Source organism: Chelmon rostratus, chromosome 1 (genome assembly GCF_017976325.1).
Source record: "Chelmon rostratus isolate fCheRos1 chromosome 1, fCheRos1.pri, whole genome shotgun sequence".
In the NCBI taxonomy this organism is placed as follows: Eukaryota; Metazoa; Chordata; class Actinopteri; order Chaetodontiformes; family Chaetodontidae; genus Chelmon; species Chelmon rostratus.
In genome coordinates, this window is record NC_055658.1 from 8,801,590 (window position 1) to 8,822,509 (window position 20,920).

A 20,920-nucleotide genomic window follows, 5' to 3' on the forward strand; every position below is an offset into this window, starting at 1 on the left:
GCTTTAGTCCTATGACTGCACCAGATTGCTGGTTATGTATCTGCATACGTGAGAGTGTGCACACATGTGTGAGCCTTTATCATTGTGTTTCCATCTGCAAGTAGATGAAAACACAATGCAGACAGCTAAGGTTTCTTACACACAACACACACACACACAGGCTTATGCTCTACACACAGCTTCCTCTGCACAACAGAGGCATCTCCTTTTCTATATTTAGAACAGGAAGGTCATCCCCAGCAGAGAGAGAGAGGGAGAGGACAAGAGAAAGTATTTATAAATAGAAACATGTCATCTATCCACTACAAAATGTGAAAGACGGGGCAATCATGGACTTACTGTCAGCTAACATACTATACTATAAAGTATAGTCTGCTTCATTGATGCTAAACTATTGTCATGCTACTGTTTTTTAAGTACTCTAATAAGGGATTATAGAGCTGAAGCTGAATTGTGCCTGTTGACACTGTTGAGATGTTCAAGTTATGATAAAACAGTTTAACGTAAAAGTTGTGCAGTCATGAAAAAAAGAGGAAATTTGTAATGTTCCCAAGCGGGTAAGCGGGTTGTTCATTTCATTTCACTCTAACTTTGTAAAATGCAGCGCTGCTTTGAAACAGGCAGTGCCAGTGATTTACATATGTTTTGTAAACTTTTCACTTCATTCAAAATCCAAAGTGTCTCATAAGATTTTGAGAAAACACAGCAGGTAAATAATTCCTAAATAAAGGAGCACTAAAACATGTTTTATAAGTAGTTGTGCAATTCCTACAAATCCCCACGAGTAACCTAACCCTCCTGGCATGGCAGCAGAGGGAGGCCATTTTAAAAAGTGATGGATTCCTTTCTTGGTTCCTCCCATTAAAAGCCAGGTTTTGAATGACTGATGAGTGTGTGTTAGCACACAATTAGCCACTGTGGCTAATCTATCACATTTATTTTAAGATTTATATGCTGTCGATTGGCAGCGTGATGTATGTCCACTTTTGAAAAACTAAATCAAAGGGGAGTTGTAATAATCTGTATCATAATTCACTGTGGTAATGGTTATAAAAAAACCCGCTGGTTTTAAAAGTGTGTTAAGAAATTAGTGTGAAACAGACGGGTGCTTTCTGGGCATGTTAAATTGAAAACCATGCTCTTAAGATGCAGTGCGCTCAAAGTCTGCATCACAATCCACCAAGTGTCAATCTGAATCTTCCCTCCCTCACATCTTTCCTGCTGTTCTCTACGTTGCACTCTCAATAAAACAGCACTGGTGCCACCAAATAACCACTAACAACACATCAAAGTACTGAAGATTGAAAAAATAAGGAAAAAAGAAAACTACCGTTTTACCTCAATCCTCAACATGCCATGTGTATCATCAGGTGTCTTTGTGACTGTGCACATGTCTGACAGTGTGTGTATTTTTGCAGCTTCCTGCCTTTTATCCTTCTCTTTCATCATATATTTTCCAAGTTGTTCTCATTCTCTCTTTCTCAGCTTTTCTCACAGACACAGTAGAGCAGTATTGACCAAGTATGATCTCTCAACCTCTGCCTATTACCAATGTGCTAACAAGGCAATACGCAGCCTTCCCACACCTAGTAAATATAAAGCTGAAAAACATTTTAAAGACTCAGGGAATGATACATATCCCTGATCTGCAGACAGCAGTATTCTCACGGATGATGTATTACACCAGGGGTGGGAACCTCTGGCCTCCGGGCCGTACATGGCTCGTGAGGCAATTTCATCCGGCCCACAAGGCAATTCATAAATACAAAATATTCTCTGGACAGCAATTACCCTTTTCAGTGATAAAATAACATAAAATAGAGAACCAACACGTCCTTCCCATTTCCTCCATTGACAGTTGATGACAGGATCACTTGAACACACGTTAAATTTACGATCAATCCTGATAGTCACAAACCACAATGCAAATAAGAAGAAATCAGTGATTTGTGCATGTTTTATGAGTCAAACGCGAGTATCATCAATTGTTTTTTTTTTAATAATTAGAAATTATAAGAAATAAAAAAGGAAATTTACTCATGAATGAAGCCCAATGATTCACTGCCTGTTTGTCACTAATCACTTCTACCGTATATTCAGACAGATGTGTGCACTGCTTATTCGAGACAATCAAAGTATTATCGACATCATCACTTAACTACACACACTGTGTGTGTGTGTGTGTGTGCGTATGCGCATGTGTGTCTATCCATGCACATGCGTACATGTGGCAGTGTGCCCTCCTGCGGTGAGTCCCACTGTAAGTGACAGTCAGGACACTAATGGCTTTCACGCAGATTGATTCTTACATACGCATGCACGCACACACAAAAACCAGCCACACTTGCACATGAACACAACGCAAAGAGTGCAGCGATCTGTCTTCCTCTAGAGGTGAAAGGTCAAGTGCAGAAGAATATCCTGCATGGTAAACACAACTGCAGAAGGTCACTGGGTCTGCCTCGCCCTCTCTTTCTCTCTCTTTGTATTTCACACACACACACACACACAACACATGAAATAAAAAATAAAAGAAAAAAATTATCTTGAACTGCTTTTATTCTTACTCTGTCATTTTCAGTGAGGTTGAAACAGGCAACACTCACTTTTTGTCATTCGTGTGTACATGCTGTTCTAAAACTACAGTGACACACACATGACTGTATGTCTCACTACAAACACACACACACACACACACACACACACGCACGCACACGCACACACACACAGTTCCAGAAAATCAACCAATCAATCAACTGATGAAATTTCTTTTATTGAACTTTGTTTACATATACTGGCCAATCAAGTCTGTCATACAGCTTTCTAAGCTCTGCTACGTGTTTGTGTGTTTGTATGCGTGTGTGTGTGTGTGTGTGTGTGTGTGTGTGCGTGTGTGTAGTGTCACACCAGCATTTACCGATGAAAGGTCTTTGAGAGTTATATGGGCAACACGCGAATGTATGTGTACGTCTGTGTGTGTGTGTGTGTGTGTGTGTTTGTGCGCACTTACTCCACCAGAACAGTCCGCGAGTCAAGCAAGGTAAGAGTTGGTGCTTGTAGAGGCCCAGGAGGAAGCTGAGAGGTCAGCATAGTAACTTGTGAACTGTTGGTGCAGCCCACTGAAGTGCATGCACTCAGCACAAAGACATGGGTGGAATACACACCAAGACCTGAAACACACACACACACACACACACACACACACACACACACACACACACACACCAAGACAACATTACATCATAAACCTAAATTGCTCACACAGCTTGTTATTGTGAGGGGATTTAATTCTTGTTAAACCCCTGACTCCTGCATTCTGTCATTTTCTTACAGTGACATTCCTCTGTGCCTCCTCCTCTCTCTGTTGCCTGTTTCTTAATCATTGTCTCTCTTTCACTGTCTATCTTTGCCTCAAAAATATTCTCCATCTGTCTCACTGTTGCAATCTTGCCCTCTGTAACACTATCTATTCTTGCACATACTGTATAATTACTACGTCCATAATCCTTCCAATCACTGTGAACATCAGACACTCGGCATTATTAACCCAGCATGGATGATATGTGCTCTCATGCATTCATTAACTTACAGAGATACACACATACGATGTTGGGCAGTGTGATGTTTTGCTAAGCATGAGCGTCAGTGTGTGTGTGTGTGTGTAAAATCAAATAAGTGATAATCTATTCTGCTCATATAAAGGATAAAGGAGGATGACTCTCCTGTGTACGTGAGTCTGTGTACATCTTGGCATACTGTATGTGTGCACATTTCATGTTGAGTGTGTGTGTGTGTGTATCTATTTGCATCCTGGTGCAGCACTCTAGTCTCAGTGGTGTGAGTGTTTCATACCTTCTTTAAGTCTCTTTAGTGAAAGCTTTGAAAGCAAAGTGAGTGTATGCATGTGCGCTAATGTTTAGTCTTCTTTGTTTCTCCACTGCTCCGTTTCCATGTGTGTGTACGTGTCTGTGTGTGTGTTTGGCATTCTTTTTCAAAGTGTCAGTCCCTTGGTAAGGACTGAGACACTCTTTCCTCTTTCAAACGCTAATCCCTCACTCTGTTTTGCTTTTCTTCACTTTCCCTTCTCTTTACGCCGAGGCCACATCCCTCAACAGTCACAGCTACTTGTACACTACAACGCGCACAAACACACGCTCACACTCACACACTCTCTCTCCTTTTTACCAGTGATGTTGTGCTGTCTGTCTTTTCCCCTGTAGACCACTTGGTTGTTGTGATAGAGGAGGTACTCTGTAATGTCTCCATTGGGCCTATCATTGGAACAAAAACGTTAAATGAGGGTAATATTATTATGTTACAGTTAACATTTTGATGTTAAACTCTCTGCTGTGTTCAATCGGGCGTCTTTATTCAAGGTGAAAAAACATGCATGCTAAATAAAAGCAGACACAACATTCATTATATAACACTGTTTGTTTTATGTGTGATTCAATTTACTACAATACATATCTTCACCTCCCTGCTGTCTTTCATATTCTCTTGAAGTAGTAGGCAGGTCAGAAAAGACATTTATAATAACACGTTGTATGACAGAAGATCAGGTGTGTACTTGCTTGCGTAGCAACTTACAACTTTGCACATAAACAATATAACAATGACCAACATAAAAGTGTGCTGGATGTGAGATGGGAGACTGTGTAGGTGAGTCTGTGTGTTGTGTTATTACCTTGCAGGAGGTTCCCAGGTAACAAAAAGGGCTGAAGGGGATGAGTCTGCAGCTGGAGGAGAGACGGCAGCTGGAACTGAAATTGAAAATAAAAATATTTATTATATGTCACATATAAGGGGCATGTTTCCACAAATGTACCTGATGGAATCAATTGATACATCATTTTATTCTTACTTACAATATTTTCTTCAACTAAAATTTCAATGTGCAGTAATGAGAATAAATGGAAAATGTTGTCTGTGTTCTAAAAACCTTAATTCATTTCATATGATGCAGGGTTTTGCAGGGTTCAAAACCCTGCAGAGACTGGAGAAGAAAAAGAGACAATTTTATGTTCCTTGACCCAGTGGAGAAGGTGAAAAAAATTGGCCCTTGCTCAAAGAGAAGTGAGGAAAAATTTGTCTCTCTGAGATTTTGTGTGTTTGAAAAACAGACTTTGGCAAAACAGAGTTATAAATAAGTTCTGCCTCCAGTCTTCGTAACATGGTTCAGTGTCTTAACTCTGCGCTCAGTGAGAATCAATACAGTAATCTGTTTTTTTTTTCTTTTACTATAGATTGATTTTTGCTGTCTCTGCACTGACCCCTGCCGTCACATTACCTCCCCAACAAGGCCAGTTAGTCCAGCACAGATTAATGCAGCGACTAACATATGAAGAAAAATCTCTTTTCCTCTTCCGCTTCCTCTTTCCTCACATACAGTATAATCTTCCCTCCATGACCTCCCAGATAAGAAAAATGTTATTCTGTGCTATATGTCTCTCACTCAGCTGCAATGTGCTTCATTCTTTTTACATTGGATATGTTTTGCCATACCCAGCCATTTTACTTCTTCTTCTTCCTCCCCAACTGCTGTTCATTTCATTCTCACTTGTCCTTGTTTCTTGTCTTGCCTCTCTTCTTAAGAGCTAAAAGTCTCCGTCACTGAGGATCAGAGTGTCTGAGTGTGTTTAACAGTGTGCCTGTGTGTGTGTGTGTGTGTCCAGATGCAGAACCAGTCATAAATCAGTGCTCCTGATAAGGAATAGAGAAAGACAAGAGTTCTGTTCAATGATGTAAGGATGCGTGTGTACATACTATATGTGTGTTTGTGCTTTACAGCCTTACCTTCCTCCGGGGTTGTGAAGCTTGACCTCAAATCATTATCATCACCACCGTCATTATGAAGACTCTCAGTGCAGCCAACCGGACTACAGGCACTTATGGTGATAATATATCGAGTGGATGGAGTGAGACCCGGCAGCACACCTGGAGAGGAGGAGTGCATGAACATGTGTGAGAGAGAGGGTTTGGCAGAAAGCGCAGACAGAAGGAACACAGAGGGGCTTTTGTTCAAAAATACTGACTAACTTAATTTTGCTAACTCAGATTGCTGAAGCCTCTCATTTGCTTCATCTGAACCATAGAATGCATTTGTAATGAGAGATCAGATAAGATATAACTTTACTGATCTCATGCCGGGGAAATTACATTTTTACAGACGGCAATAACAGCAAGACTGAAGAAGGAGATGTAGAAAAAGATGAAATAGACAATAAAAAAGAATACAAAATAGTATGTACATTATATCCAAAAACTGTGTAAAAATAAAGTTGCTTTTAAAAGGATTGCTCAGTTTCTCAATGGAAAATGTATGAATTGCACAAGGTAGCATATGAGTAAAATACAGTGTTTTGTACTATTGCACAGTTGAAAATATAAAATGAAATACAAATAATATATAAGCACAGTCAAGAAATCTGTAATATTGCATGTAGGGGATATTAGCAAATGCTAAACATAAATGTTATGTACATATGGGCATATCAGTACTGTGTTAAGATAAACTTGTGAACCTGTGCTCAGACACCCCTTTGTGCTAACCCTGCCCTACCTGGTTAAATGCCTTTGCTGTCTCCTTTTTGTGTGAACCTGTTGCCACTCAAGTACGTGGGATCATTCTTCAACAGTGCCATTTAAATGCTTTACTTGTTTCTGTGTGCCACTGTTGCTAAGCAAACTTACTGCATTTGGCAAACAACAAGAGTCTACTCTAATTGTAAAGCTTCAGTCGTCTCACTCTGATGTTTTTTGTCCTAGCCGTCTCTGCCCTCTCCACTCCTCTCCGTATTTTCTAAGTCATTCTTTACAGCCCCTCTCGTCTCCTCCACCTCCTCCAACTCTCCTCACCCTCGGTGTCCAGTCACCCTGTACTTGACTCTTTTTATCTTTCTCTCTCTCTCTCTCTCTATGTTACCCATGTCTTTTAATTCAATTAGGGGCCAGGGCCCCACTCCGCTGCCATTACACCCTCATTTGCTTTCTGTGTTTTTTAGCCGTTGGTGTAATTCTGCAGTCAGGTGTCGAGGCCATCATAAATTAACAAGAAGCCTTATCAAGGTGGACTTAATGTGTGGCAAAGAGAGAGGGAGGGAATGGGGAGCAACGAGAGAGACACTGAGAAAGACGGAGACAGAAAGCTCATCTTCATATTTGCCTGGAGACATGGCAGAGTGGATGAGAGGAGGGACGAATAGCAGCAGCGGACGCAGACATCATCATCATCATAAAAGATGAAGTGAGGGAAGATCGAAAAGTGAGCAACAGAAAGAGAGAGAGAAAAAAGGAGCAATGCCAGGGTATGACATCACTGGGGTAGTCCTGAGTGTCTTGTTCCAAATGGAGACAGTCTCCTGAAGCTGGGGACTTGCCAAAGAGACATTAACAGGGTTGCCTGGGACAGTGTGTGTGTGTGTGTGTGTGTGTGTGTGTGTGTGTGTGTGTGTGTGTGTGCGTTTGTAAGAGAGATAGAAGTAAAGTGAGTGAGAACGGCTGTGTGAATCTGTTTTCGCTAAGGGCTAAAATGCCCTTACAGGGCTCACAAGAAGGTGGCAGGAAACCAGCTACAGTAAATTAAACAGGACAACAGCTGCAAGTTAACTTAAATTTGTCATAAAACATCCCCGTTTCATATGATGCTGCTCGTGGTGCCAGTGATGACTGCCTGGCTCTTTCTGTTCATATTCTGGAGCCTTCTGTTAGGCTTCAAGGCCTACGTATCTCAACTGAAGGTATATACCCAGCCCACTATACGTAAGTATTGCATGTACAAATATTTTAGACTAAACCTTTACCTGTGAAATTTCCATTTGCCAAGTACACGGCCTTGACAGGTGGTACTTCTGGCCAGTCTCTGTTGTAGGCCATCAGCTCATACCTGTCAATTAGCCCTCTGATGTCGCCAGTGGGCGGCAACCAGCTCACCTTGGCGCTGAAGCCATTCAAGCTCTGCACTGTGGTAGGCGGTGGTACAGACCTCGGCACTAGAGAGAGGAAGAGAGAGAGGGAGGGAGGGAGAGAGAGAGAGAGAGAGGAGGGGGGAAGCAAAATGAGTCAGAATGAGAAGACACTGACAAGAGAAGAATACTGTCGATACAGACAGAAAAAGAGATTAACTACAAGCAGCAATAAATAAATGTATAAAAACAACCACATAGTAAAATTAAACTAAGCAATAGATAATAAAGACAAGAAGAAACCAAAGAAAGAAAAAAAGAAAGAAATTAGGTCAGGAAAAAGCAACGTCAAAAGAAAGACATCAAATAAAAGCAAAAAAAAGGAAAATAAAAACGAAAGAAAGCAAAACAACAGGTCGAGAGCACATGAGGTTAAAGATAAAGCATCCCCCATCTCTCTGTGTTTTAATAGGCCCTGTAAATCATACCTCACCATTAGCATAAATAGTATTTATGAGAGTAGTAACTTTTTCAGCACTGATTTAATACAGCCAGCCATTCATTCTGGGCTATATTTCACAGCAATCAGCCTCCCTCCTTCTCTATAGCACTCCCCTTCTTTCTCTCTCTGACACCCTCAGTAGTTCAGGATGGTCCAGCTCTTTTCCACCCTCCCTCCTTCCTCTCTGTCTATCTCACTGCCTCGCCACCACCTTCATTTTCTGTCTCCATCCATACTTGCATCCATCTTTGCATCTGCCTCCTCCCTCACTTATCCTGGACTTGGCAAATGGTAAAAAGAAATTACAGGAAATTCCGGGTATAGCCTTGCAGACCAGATATTTTTGTGTGGAAAATAAACACAGCTTACTAATGGTTTATTAATGCTTACAAAATGCACGTTCGGCCGATCTTTCATTTCCTAAATCTCACTCAATCCAGTCTGCTGTGCTTCTCGGTTTTGCGCAGGAATGCACAGTACATTAAGTCAAGTCAATAGAGCACCATCGGGGAGCTGCTTCATGCTCTATCTCCTGCGACCTTTTTGTTTTTCTTCTGTCAGTCATTAACTTTCTTTTCCCTTACAACTTTCTCACCTTCCTTCTCCACTTCAGCTATTTTTACATCTTGCAGTTTTTATCTATCCTTTTCTTCCTCCTTTCATTACCCACTCACCTTCCATATTTCCTCATCTCCCCCCTCCCTTCCCTTTCTTGCTGTCCATCCTTGCCTGTCCTCCGCCGTTCTTTTTTGACTATTTCTCTCTCCTCCCTTCCTGCTCACAGTCCTTGTCCTCCATCCTCCTCTTTTCCCTCAGTTCTTAATGTTTTTAGCACTTGCTCCCTCCTTCTCCTTCATTCCTCTCTCGGCTCATGGCGTGGTATACTGAGACCTGCCAGTGTATCGTTCACTACTAACGAGCAGCTTTATATTACACAAGGGACCACACGGGCCATTCTGGGTTAACAGCCTTTTACTGGGATGCCCTTTATAGAGGCCGTATCAATCTCTCACACCATCAGGCACATGTAATATCACTGGCTTTGGATAAGCCTCACATACAGCACAACATTGTAGTGGTTTTACATACAAAATCTCTTAAGAACAAAGATAAACACTACAGAACAAAGTCAACCAGAGGGAATATTTACTCCTTGTCAAATGTGCCAAAATGCATCTTAGTAAAAGCTGTTTCGGTCATTCAGGAGAAAATCATACATTCGTTAGCGACTTTGTAAATGAAATGCTAATTCCAAGACAGATTACACAGCACATCGAACAAACATAAAGAGGAACACACTCTAACACACATGGCATGCTAATACCTGAGGCTGGAATACTTAAGAGCCTCAACTCTCTCATACCAATAGAGTTTGTAAGACGGATCTTTTATAGTAACAATGATACCGTAGCGAATACTGGGTACGATGTGCACTGTGCTGGTATACCGCAATTGCACCTTGTACAATGGGGAGTGTGTGCGTATGTGTGTGAACAAGAGGGAGAGCGACAGAGATAGAGAGAGAATGAGAGCGAGAGAGGAGACATGGAGAAATGTGAGTGTGTATGACTGTTCTGATATCATCATCATATCTGGTTGTAAACACACATCAACTACTGCCAGAGAGATGAGAGAAGTTTTACCTTTGCTTCGGCTGCGTCCTCTCTGCCAAGGTCCCGCTGCCCAACCTCCTGCAGCCAAGGCCACAAACCTGTACAAGTACTCTTGAAAGGTGTGTGTGTTGGTGTATTGTAGCACATAGGAGGAGGGGTTTGGGACGCACATGGGACAGGGGAGATACATATTTCTTACATTAAGAGAAAAATATGCACGAACAGATGCATCACATCTTCCTTGTATCACCTAAAATTAAATCTCAATTCATTAGTCATATTTACCTCGGTAAGAGTATCTTATATCTATATCTTATTGAAAACAGGTGTGCACAAGATTCTCCACGGTGTTACTCTAATTAATGACAGAAGCCAAAGTGTGCCCACTGACATGACATCTTTTCGGTTTACCAGCTCTTCCTCATCTACAAAAGCATCCAATTTCTTTTCTCCAACATCTGAGCTTTGTCTATCTTAGACTGGACAAGCATGGTTAATTACACCCCTTACAATTATTGGTGGAACAATGCCGACTTGATTCATGAAAGAACCCACGTAGCAAATTCTGGTTGTGTATTTAGGCCTGCAGAGTGAAGGTCATTGGTTTTCCTGGATGGTTTGTTTGAAGCCACCTCTATGTCAGTCAAACAATGTGGGAGCATAGTAATGTTGTCAATTTAAGCTTAAATGACTCCAGTGCACACCTTATCATGTCATCATGTATCATCATGTTTCACCTTGATTAAATGCCTTACTTAATTGGCTGTTGCAACAGAGACAGGAGTATTAATGCCATGTTCTGTGCTTTATTTCTGTGATGTCTGATTGAGGTCCATCACAGCAATGTTGTGTTGCCAGTTTTGACAGTGTGCCAGAGTTACACACTTCCTTTTCAGGTGAGAGCCGCCGCTGAGTCAGTGTAGTTTTGTGTATGTATACTGTGCATTGTTACCAGTGAAAGGCTGGAGACTATAATCTGTGGCTCGCGTCCTCCTCCCACTATACACCAACACTGAATCGTTTCCTCTGCAGTTGTACCGGCTTTCACTGGTGGGACAGCCGTCTAAGTAGACTCTAACAGAATGGCGGGAGGCAACAAAGAGATTAACGCTTTGAGTGACAGGAGGGTTTGTTTCACCACTTCGTACGGTGAGACCCCTTATGCAACCTCCTAGGCCTGCGAAAGAGGAAAGGAGACGAGAAAGAGCAGGAGAGGAAAAAGAAAAGGAGAAGGACAGTAAAAGAGGAGGAACAGAGAAGACAGGGGGGAGAATGTGAGAAGAGGACATCTTTCTGAAAACTGTCAAATGCTGGTCTCCTTTTTATATATTAAGTTGTGAAAATAAGAACTATCATCCTCCACTCTCATATTAACACATTTTATGCTCATACGCCAAATTCACAGCCTTAACTCCTGAAGATAATTAGGCCACCAGTGCACTTGAAATTGAGTAATTAAGTGAATTGCCGTGCTCTTAAACTTAAGTTGAATAAGACACTGCAGGCAAATACCAGTATAATCATTATGACTACCGGGTGGTTTATTTAATGCTGCTCTGGCCCGATAGAGGTAAGTGACCGCTGACGCAAATATGACCTTCAACTACCTATACATTTACTTGTTTAACTCCAAACCAAAAACAAGGAGCCAGCAGACATGTAAACTGACATGTTTGAACAGAGAACTGTACTGAATGAGGTCGAGGACAGTTTAGCTGCACAGCCTGTGTATACCGCACCAGCAAAAACCAAATGAAACACTTCTTGGTTTAAAAACTGTCATTTTGATGGTGTGAACCGACTCATCCCACTCCAGTGGTTACATACGTATATCTCACCATGTTTATGACTTCGGCTGTCCAGAGCAGGATGGAATAGCTCTGTGGGCACACCCCCTAAGTATAGTGGCGAATCAACTCTCAGCCTCACTGCTCCTCCGACTACCCTAGTCTCCTCTGCCCAGTCGTCGACTGCAGCAAAGATGAGCGAGCCGCGCTTTGCCAATGAAAGCTGTTTCCACTCTCCATCGCAGTAGCTAAGCCCCACCCACATGCTGAGTTCGGTCACGTGACCTTCAGACGCAACAATGAAGGACAGGAGACCAGCTTCCAGCTCTACCTAAAAATACACACCAAAAAACAAATAGTGCAAGTTAATGCTTTGTTGTGTATTTCTAAAGTTGTAAATTAAAAGTTTTAAATGGGTCTGTGCTCCTTACCAGCATGTAGTCTGCAGCTTGTGTGTTGTATGTAAAGAGCAAAAGTGCATTCAGCTGGTCTGTTCTGAAATCCATGGAAATGTCAAAGTCCTGTCCTCCAGTGAATACATCTCTGCCCATCTCCAAATATCCTGAAGCAAGGAAGAAGTTAGTGCCAGTGCAATAAGCTATTTTAATACAAGGCTAATGGCTAAATAAAAAGGGAAACTTCTTTCACTGTATCGGGAATGTGTGAAAATGGTCTGTACTCTTTCTTTTCTAAATACAAAATTTGAGTTAAACTTAAAATGTGAGACATGTTTAAGGTTAAAATGTTTAGTCATTTATTGAAAAGTGAGACACACATAAAAGATCAGAGCAGGCCCTTTACAAAGCAATAATGGAGGACATGTGCACTGATGAATGTGATCTTTCACACAGAGACCAATTAACTTATCATCATCATCATATTTATAAACATGAAACAACAACCTCATTATCACCAACATCAGCAGCAAGCATCTTATTAGGATGTACAGTGTTGCCAGTGTATCAGGAAAGCTCAACATTCACTTCAAGTTGTATCTGAACACAGCTTGCTCGTGAAAAAAGACTCTCTGTGATGCTAATACCCTGTTGCATACTTTGGTGTTTCTACATCACATGTACACTATCATTTCACCCCTAATGGGCATACATCTTTGTAGTATGTATGTGTGAGTAAATTAACAAAAAAATCATTACATAACATTTATATTATCACACACAATCAATAAGATCTTACCATGACCCAGAAAATGGGCTCCATCCACAGTTTGAACGGGGCATCCCTCCCAGCTTTCATATGCTGCCACCTTCTTTGTGGCTGTTGCCCAGTCCAGAGCTTTCCAGTCCTCCGAGGGGCCGTCAGTCATCTTAAAACTCACATCTCTGAGGCAGCCAGAGAAACCCTGTCGTAACAGCTGGGCATCACCTGGTGAGACAGACAAGAATGAATGTCACAACTCAGAAGGTTTTCACACAATGCTGCCAAACAGTCATAATCATATTGGGTTTACCTTACAATTTTGAGTTCAAGTTGCCAGTGGCAATGGCCACCTGGTGCTAAGCAGTTACACAGTGTCAGTGCTTTAATATGAGAATGATGACAATGAATGAAGGCAGTACGTTGGTCTGTTTGACGTGAGCTGGACCTGAACCAGGAGACTTTAAAATGTTTATGTCCCTTCCTAAATTATACTTGAGGAGGACAGAAAACTCATACGCAATACAGGGCTGTTGCACCAGACGCCTTAAGGAAAAGAGACTTCTGGGAACATGCCATTTCCTCTTTTGAGAATAAATAAAAGCTAAAAAGTCAAGACAGGTTCAGACAGTGAGAAATGTGTCAAACCTATTCAAATGTTAAAAATGATTAACATTAACACATAATAATAATAAAGAGGGGTGATGCTGGACTTACCTGAATCCTGTCTTTGCAGATTAAAGTCTTCAGGCAGTCCTCCAATGAACAACCCCGTGTTCTCACCAATAATCGTGCTGCCGCTGGAAGCTGACGCACTTCCTGGGGTTGGTGGAGGCAGGATGGTGGTGTTACGTGTAAATGTGGTGGGGCAAAGCAAAAGTGTAGAATTAAGGGAGGGTAAGAGTAAAAAACGAGCATTTGGGGAACAGAAAGGGACGGGGCACATTGGAATAAAGGGATGGACAACATAAGGGAGAGGGGGAGGGAGAGAGAGAGCAGAGGGGTGAGATCAAGTGAGAGAAGGGTTATGCTGATTTGTTTCAGTCCAGATTTACCCAGAAATAAAGAAAATTAATAACATATTTGAGAGGAACTGAGCAACATGTGTGTGTGTGAAGCAGTATTTTTCTCATCAGACACAGAGTGACTGGGATTAACCTGACTAATACCTCCATGCAGAGCTGGGAGATTTACACACACAGCAACACCCATCCACGCACATACATGTCGGCCTCACCCTCACATGTACAGATGAGCATAAATACACTCGCATTTACACTCACACACCCACACAGTGGGCAGGTACACTCAGTGTTCAGTATGAATATGAGAAGGGTTACCTCTGTATTGATTGTTTACAACGATTGTTCCCACGGCCCCTCGCCTTGTTGCTACAATGCTGTGCCATTGCCCATCATTGTAGCGGCGCCCTCCATCACCCTGTACGCTCACAGCCACCGCTGAGCCCTACACACGCACACAAACACATGAGCACGTAAACATAATACAGAAAAACACTGACACACATATACATGAATGGTGTTGTGAAGACATCCAGTAGACTTATACTTGTGTCCTAACTCTGACCATAGGTCTCGCAGCTATGTGTCTTACAGTAATGGCTAAAGTAAATCTATGACCTCTGGCTCAAAAGAGACCACTTTTCAAATCACAGTGCAATCAAACATGCTTACTTTGTAACATTTTAAATTATCGCTTCTTTTTCTTTCTGTTGTGCGACCAAGGTTAGGCATTAAGGATCGATGACACACATCATACACGCACCACCCTCAAGAGGACACGAACATGCACATATAATCATCAAAGTGTTGTTACAGGGCTTTTTGCTACCTATTAAGTATGACATCATTGTTGTGATCAGCTTTTAGCGAGTAGGCAAAGAGTAATGTAGTAAAACAAGAGGAGCGGGTACGTGCACACTTGCACAAACAACATATATCCACACACTGACACGCACATTGTGATGTAGATTTAATGATGAGATCAATAAATGTATGAATGCCAGAGTATATCAGCATCTGACGTCTTTACTACCATTAGACAGCTCTACTTAACAAGACAGCGTGGAAGGAGTCTCTCCACTGCTCTTTCTCTCTTGTACACATATTTTGAATCCCTTGGCAGAGAGATACTGGCAGTGGAAGCAACTAACACGCAACTCTATCAGGAACTACTACTGAGGTGCCCTTCAGCAAGGCATTTAGAACCATGGGTTGGTGGGCTGAAACCTTGCTATACTGAATGTCCACTGATGAGGGTGGCAGTCCCTGTAGCCTGCACTTGAGTTGTACAGCACTCGACTCAGGTGTGTGTCCACTGTGAGAATACCTGCACGCCGATGGACGAACAAATGTACACACACACCAAATAAGCAGCACACACCCATCCAAAGTGGAGCCCCTACAGCTTTCCCAGCTATGCTTGGCAGCCTTGAGGGGACATCTTCCACATGTTTTCTGTTTTCCATTCTTGTCATTTCAGTATATATATTTCACTCCCAGTCTGGGTCCTCACCTGTGTATGTAAATTTAAAATCTTTGTTATCATGGTGTTGACCTTGTCTCCACGTGAAATTGGCATTTTCAACCACTACCTTTTCATTTATTTCAGATACATTTATATGAAATGACAAAGACAGAGATGCTCAAAGAAAAGGTTTTTTCTGTCCTCTCAAAGGTCTGATGGTCATTTATCACCACAGCATGGAGGATCTCAGGGCTCTGTTCTTGGCCTTTCGCTCATCTTTCCCTTTATAATTCACCTCTTGGCCAAATTGACATAATTATGAAATTAATATCCACTGCTATGCTGACGATACTCAGCTGTACATATGTGCCTGTAAAGGCAGATGATCATTTCCAAATTACTGACCTGAGATTCCTGCTCGTCTGCTGTGAAAACCTGGATGTCGTGTCATTTCCTGATCCTAAATTCAGGGTCATTGGCCCAGCTCAGCATAGACACCAGTTTGGTCAAGTGTAAGTAGCTCTCAACAACTGTGTGATTTCTCAATCTTTGTCAGCCAAGACTCTTAATGCAACATTTGCTATTACTGTCTCCTTTGATTTGCACATTAAAGAAAGATTCGATCTTTCCTCTCCATGGCTGATGCAGAGCCCCTAGTTCACAACTTTGCCTCATCCAGACTTGATTATTTTAACTTATAGTTGTCTGGTCTACCCCATACTTCTACTTAAAGTTTTCAAATGTTCAGAATGCTGCCACTACAATCCCAACTAAAACCAGACAATTCGACAATATGACACCAATTTTGCTATACTTCATTGGTTCCCTATCCATGTCAGATCAGATTTTAAAGTACTCCCCCTGAACAGGCCTCATACCTCCTAAGAGGCAGAGTCAGCTTGTGGGTGTTCCAGCAAATACACATTTTAAGAGACACCATTAGGTCAACTTTAAAGAGCCACCAATGTAAGAGAATCAAGATACATGGCTTGTAGAATAAAATACAATTTGTATGTTTGCCAGTTGTCTGTGTGCACGCAAACCCATTTAACAGACTGTGATAGCTAACTAGATAGTGTTAGAGGCTGCGACAAGTTCTACATGTGTATTAAAGCATTACAGCCTGTGACTGACACTGTAGTCACCAGCTGCTAATACACCTCTGTATACTGGGACAGCCAATGGTCCATAAAACACTGCTCACATGCATCAACGAGTGTGTGTGTGTGTGTGTTTCAGCGTGTGTGTTAAATAGTTTGTGACAGTAAGCTAAATCCAATGCTTTGGTTTTTCTCTTCTACATGTGAAACAATGTTTTTGAGTGCTCATGTGCTTCAATGTATGTTGTGTGTGTGTGTGTCTGTGTGTGTGGCAGCTCACATGTGCACATATTTATGAGCATATCACTTTCCTGTGTCATGCTAAATTACCCCCCCTGCACTAGTAATCCCATTAGGCTAGCTCAACAGGCTAATGGGGGGAAGTAATGGGCCCAGCTATATGTATCTAGGGGAGCACTAATAAGCCGTGACACCACTCCCACTGTTAATTACCCCAAACTAACCTAAACAAAGGAACAAACACATACACTTCATCGCATATCCAGCAGTACAGACAACCACAGAAACACACATTAACTCTACAAGTAAACAAGGATGTAGTCAGTTACACACGCCCCTCTGCGCACACAGATACATTCAATGGTTTCATTCTGATGAAGTCTTTTGATAAGTACTAGAAAGTGATAGTGATGAGGAAGGAAAGTGTGTGTGTGTGTGTGTGTGTGTGTGCCCGTGTTTGTTTGAGTGTGTAATTAGTTGGTGGCCTCATAGAAGTATGTGTAATCATCTCCCATCATCACTTTCATCATCGAAGTCGTTGACTCTTTAACCCCACTACATGTGTCTGTATGGATGGATAAGGCAAGCAGGGCTGTGTATGTATGCGTCTGTGTGTGTGTGTGTGTGTGTGTGTATGCGTGCGTGTGCGCGCATGTGTGTGTGCAAGGGTGCAAAGCTTAATTAGCTTGCAATTGGTATTCACGCGTGGTGACTGCAGGGAATGAGTTAATTGCAGTCCAATTCAAACGTTGACACACTTTCAAAGTTTTTTCCCCTCTCCCTGTCTCCCTGACAGAAACCAATGAGGGGCTACAGATCACATTTATTAGATGAGAGCAAGTGAGAGAGAAAATGGGAGAGAGACAGAGAGGGAGGGAGAGAGAGAGAGAGAGAGAGAGAGGAAAAAGAGAGAAAGACAGAGAAAGAGGTGGATCAGAAGAAAAAACAGGTGAAGGTGAGCAAGTAAGTAAAGTGAGCAGAGTTACAGAAAAATAATACTGAAATGGCAAAACAGAATGTCATCTGTATATCAGTCTTGAAATATCAGTTCTTTGACAGAAAGCAAGAAAAAAAAAAACTGTACACACCTGTGGGTCAAACAAAAAGTAAGGGCGTCCATTTTTGATCTGAACGGCGAGGAACTCTTCCTGATTTCCTGGAGAGAAGGCACAGAGCAGCAGGCCATCTAGGGATCGAGTCTTGAAACTCAAGTCAACACCTGATACGCAGTAAAATAAGAGAGAGAGCAGAAGATTTAGTTTTATTTAATTAATACGGGCTAAATAATACTTTCAATACATTCATGAGGAACCACATAATATGTCTCCTTTGAAACTTAAAACAGCACTAAACCCTTTTAAATTCTGCTGGACCCAATGGGGGGGCAGATGTGGGTGTACTCAGCAGGAGACCTATAGTGTCCCAATGTTAAACCTGACCATTTAGACATCAGCACCCAGCATTTAGCCTCTAACTTGAAAAGTGGGTCTTTTATTTTCTGATCACTTTCAGTACAGTACAGCACAGCAGTACAGTACAATAAGGCTTCTTCTCCCTCTTTCTGAATTAACACGTTAACTTATTCGTATCCATAAGATGCGCAAGGTAAACCCAATAAACACCACTATAGTACATGGGTCTGAACCCTCAGTTATACCAGAACATCACCCTCATGTAAGACCCATTGCTCTCTTCAAAATTTGAATATGTCTGTTTATGAGTAAAAAAGAAAGAGAAGCAATGTGTGCATAAATTTCTTCTTACACGTCAGTCAAGCTGTTTCACACCTGCACCAGAGCTCTACGATGACTTCATTTTCACTGTAAGACAACTACTTCGGAAATTCTTACCACTACGATACTTTAAGGAAAACAGGAATTTCTGACGAGAGTGAGTTGCCAGACCTCACTTGTAATCTTTTGTATTTTCTCTTAAAGCCATATTATTATATTAATATTCGATTGTATATTATAGGAGGGATAAAGAAAGTAAAAGATGGAGGTTTTTCTGTTGATAAAATGGAAATGAGGCTTCCCTGATCCATTGTGGAATGCAATGTTGTTAAAGTCCATTAAAGTCCCTCTAAATCAACACAGCGGTGGTAAAGGAGAAACATTACAGGCTTTAGCAACTTTCTTGCTTGCATTTTCAAGTTAAAACACTGTAATTTCTTTCTTTCTTTCTACTTTCTAGTTCTCCTACATCTCTCAGATAAAGCCCAGTTATGGGTGTGAGGAACGATTAGAAGGAATCTAATTTAATCTCTTGAGCAGGGCAGCAACTGATCAAAAAGTTGCATCTACTGTGTCATCACTGTCCTGCCTCAGCTGTAAACGGTGGAGTTCCTCGTCTGTTAACGCATACTGCGAATCACAGATTCAGCAATGTGGGAAACTTGTGGGTTCTTAGACCAGTGAGACCTTTAACACACACGCACGCACACACTCACACACGCACGCGCGCACACACACGCACACACACGCACGCACGCGCACGCACACGCACACGCACGCACGCACGCACGCGCAGAGAGAGAGAGAGCAGAATTCATCCAGCGTGCCGTCTTGTCATGTTACTATGGATCAGAGATTGGATCTTAATCCACTACTAGATCCACACAGCGACACAGAGGATGTGATTTTATGTGTGTGTCTGAGTACGTGTGCGTTTCCTCGGCTCTGTCAGTCTCTGAAGGGAACAGAAGTGTGGGAAGATCTGAGGAGTTGAATGGAGGCAGTCCAGGGTTCATCAGAAGCCGGTGTTAGCAAAATAATTAGTGTGTGAATTCACTTAACATAGAGAGAAGTCAAACAGTTACATGGCAAGCTCAAGATGAATACAGATTTCAAAAGCTCCTCGTTTTTGCGCGATTTTGAATGAAAAATTAATTTTCTGTGTTGTTGGATCTGTTTGCAACTAGATATGTGGTTATGATAAAGCTGTTGATATATAGTAAAAGATGGTGACTCGCACAAGTCAATTAAAGTCAATTTTATACACATAACCCAAAACACTGATTTCAGACAGGTTCACAAAAAAAGGGGATCCTACCCCTGTGATGTATAGCCTTGCTTGTGTAGGTCTACAAGCAGTGTCACAGTTAGTGCTGGCAACATTTTAATCTTTGGGAAATTACAGGAGATGGTGTACATCAGACATGGACGTTTCACAGCACAAGGCCAAAAGTGAAAGTGAAAAAGCAAAAAAGATACAGCATGAGAATAAAATCTGACTACTTCTCTGGGTCATAACTCAGTCAAATCAGTGTGATTGTCTCGATCATGAATTAACATCTACAAATCTGCTTAGAAATCACAGAAAAAAAGACGCTTCAGAACTTGCCTGAGATTCAACACATTTCAGGTTTTCTTATCAAAGTAATCCAGTGATGGCTGTCTGCAAATCCACAGGCACACTGCAAACAGCAACAGCTACTAGCTAATTTAGTATATTCTTGATGGTGCCAATTTGTCAAAATGTAAAAAGCAGGGCTCAGAGAAGAGTGCCAGTACCTACCTGGCACTACAACAGCACATTTGATGAGCTCCTCCTTAATTTTTCTCTCTCACCAGTTCCCAAACAGCCTAATATATGTTGGTGTCAGCATGTTTCCATCTATCGGATTTTTCACACTAAAGTCAAATTTAAATGAACTGATATGAAAGAAGAATAACTTGAGAGATCCACTTCAAAATATCAGGATGTCAGTCTGTCAGGGATTTAAATTACAGGAGGACCAGGAGTTTGCTGAAAAACAGTAGGTAATTGTGGGAGTAATTATGACTGTGGTGGGAGGAAAATTATTCTCATACTGTATCAGCTCTGGATGGGATTAAAATTACTGACCAGCGCAGGTGATGTCAAAATCACTCCACCACCCCTGGAGAAATAAATCTGTTCCGAGTGGGGCTTACGATTGACTCTTCTTACTTTTGGCAAAAATCATCTTTTTCTCATCTATTAATTCAGTCTAGGATACAAGGTATTCAGGACATAAACTGGGCATAATACGACTATTTGTTGCATTTCTCTTTGGTCCAATTGTCTCATTGTGGCAGTGCATGGATTCAGTGAATACCAATAGTGCACAAATCATTACTTTTACCGTGCTCAAAGATTTACAAACAAGTCT

General features: G+C 41.6%; 1 protein-coding gene across 1 annotated transcript in view; it reads right to left on the bottom strand.

Annotated features, from left to right (window-relative positions):
* ush2a (Usher syndrome 2A (autosomal recessive, mild)) overlaps nt 1-20,920 on the bottom strand; it is a 203,433-nt gene that overhangs the window by 112,622 nt on the left and 69,891 nt on the right. The window contains exons 29-41 of the mRNA XM_041935708.1: nt 17,877-18,007; nt 14,302-14,428; nt 13,679-13,780; nt 13,001-13,189; nt 12,238-12,368; nt 11,858-12,137; nt 10,972-11,196; nt 10,050-10,130; nt 7,803-7,991; nt 5,797-5,937; nt 4,688-4,763; nt 4,186-4,271; nt 3,011-3,170 (exon numbers count right to left, since the gene is read on the bottom strand). Of these exons, the coding sequence (XP_041791642.1) occupies nt 3,011-3,170; nt 4,186-4,271; nt 4,688-4,763; nt 5,797-5,937; nt 7,803-7,991; nt 10,050-10,130; nt 10,972-11,196; nt 11,858-12,137; nt 12,238-12,368; nt 13,001-13,189; nt 13,679-13,780; nt 14,302-14,428; nt 17,877-18,007 (1,918 nt within the window). The remainder of the gene's footprint in view (nt 1-3,010; nt 3,171-4,185; nt 4,272-4,687; nt 4,764-5,796; nt 5,938-7,802; nt 7,992-10,049; nt 10,131-10,971; nt 11,197-11,857; nt 12,138-12,237; nt 12,369-13,000; nt 13,190-13,678; nt 13,781-14,301; nt 14,429-17,876; nt 18,008-20,920) is intronic.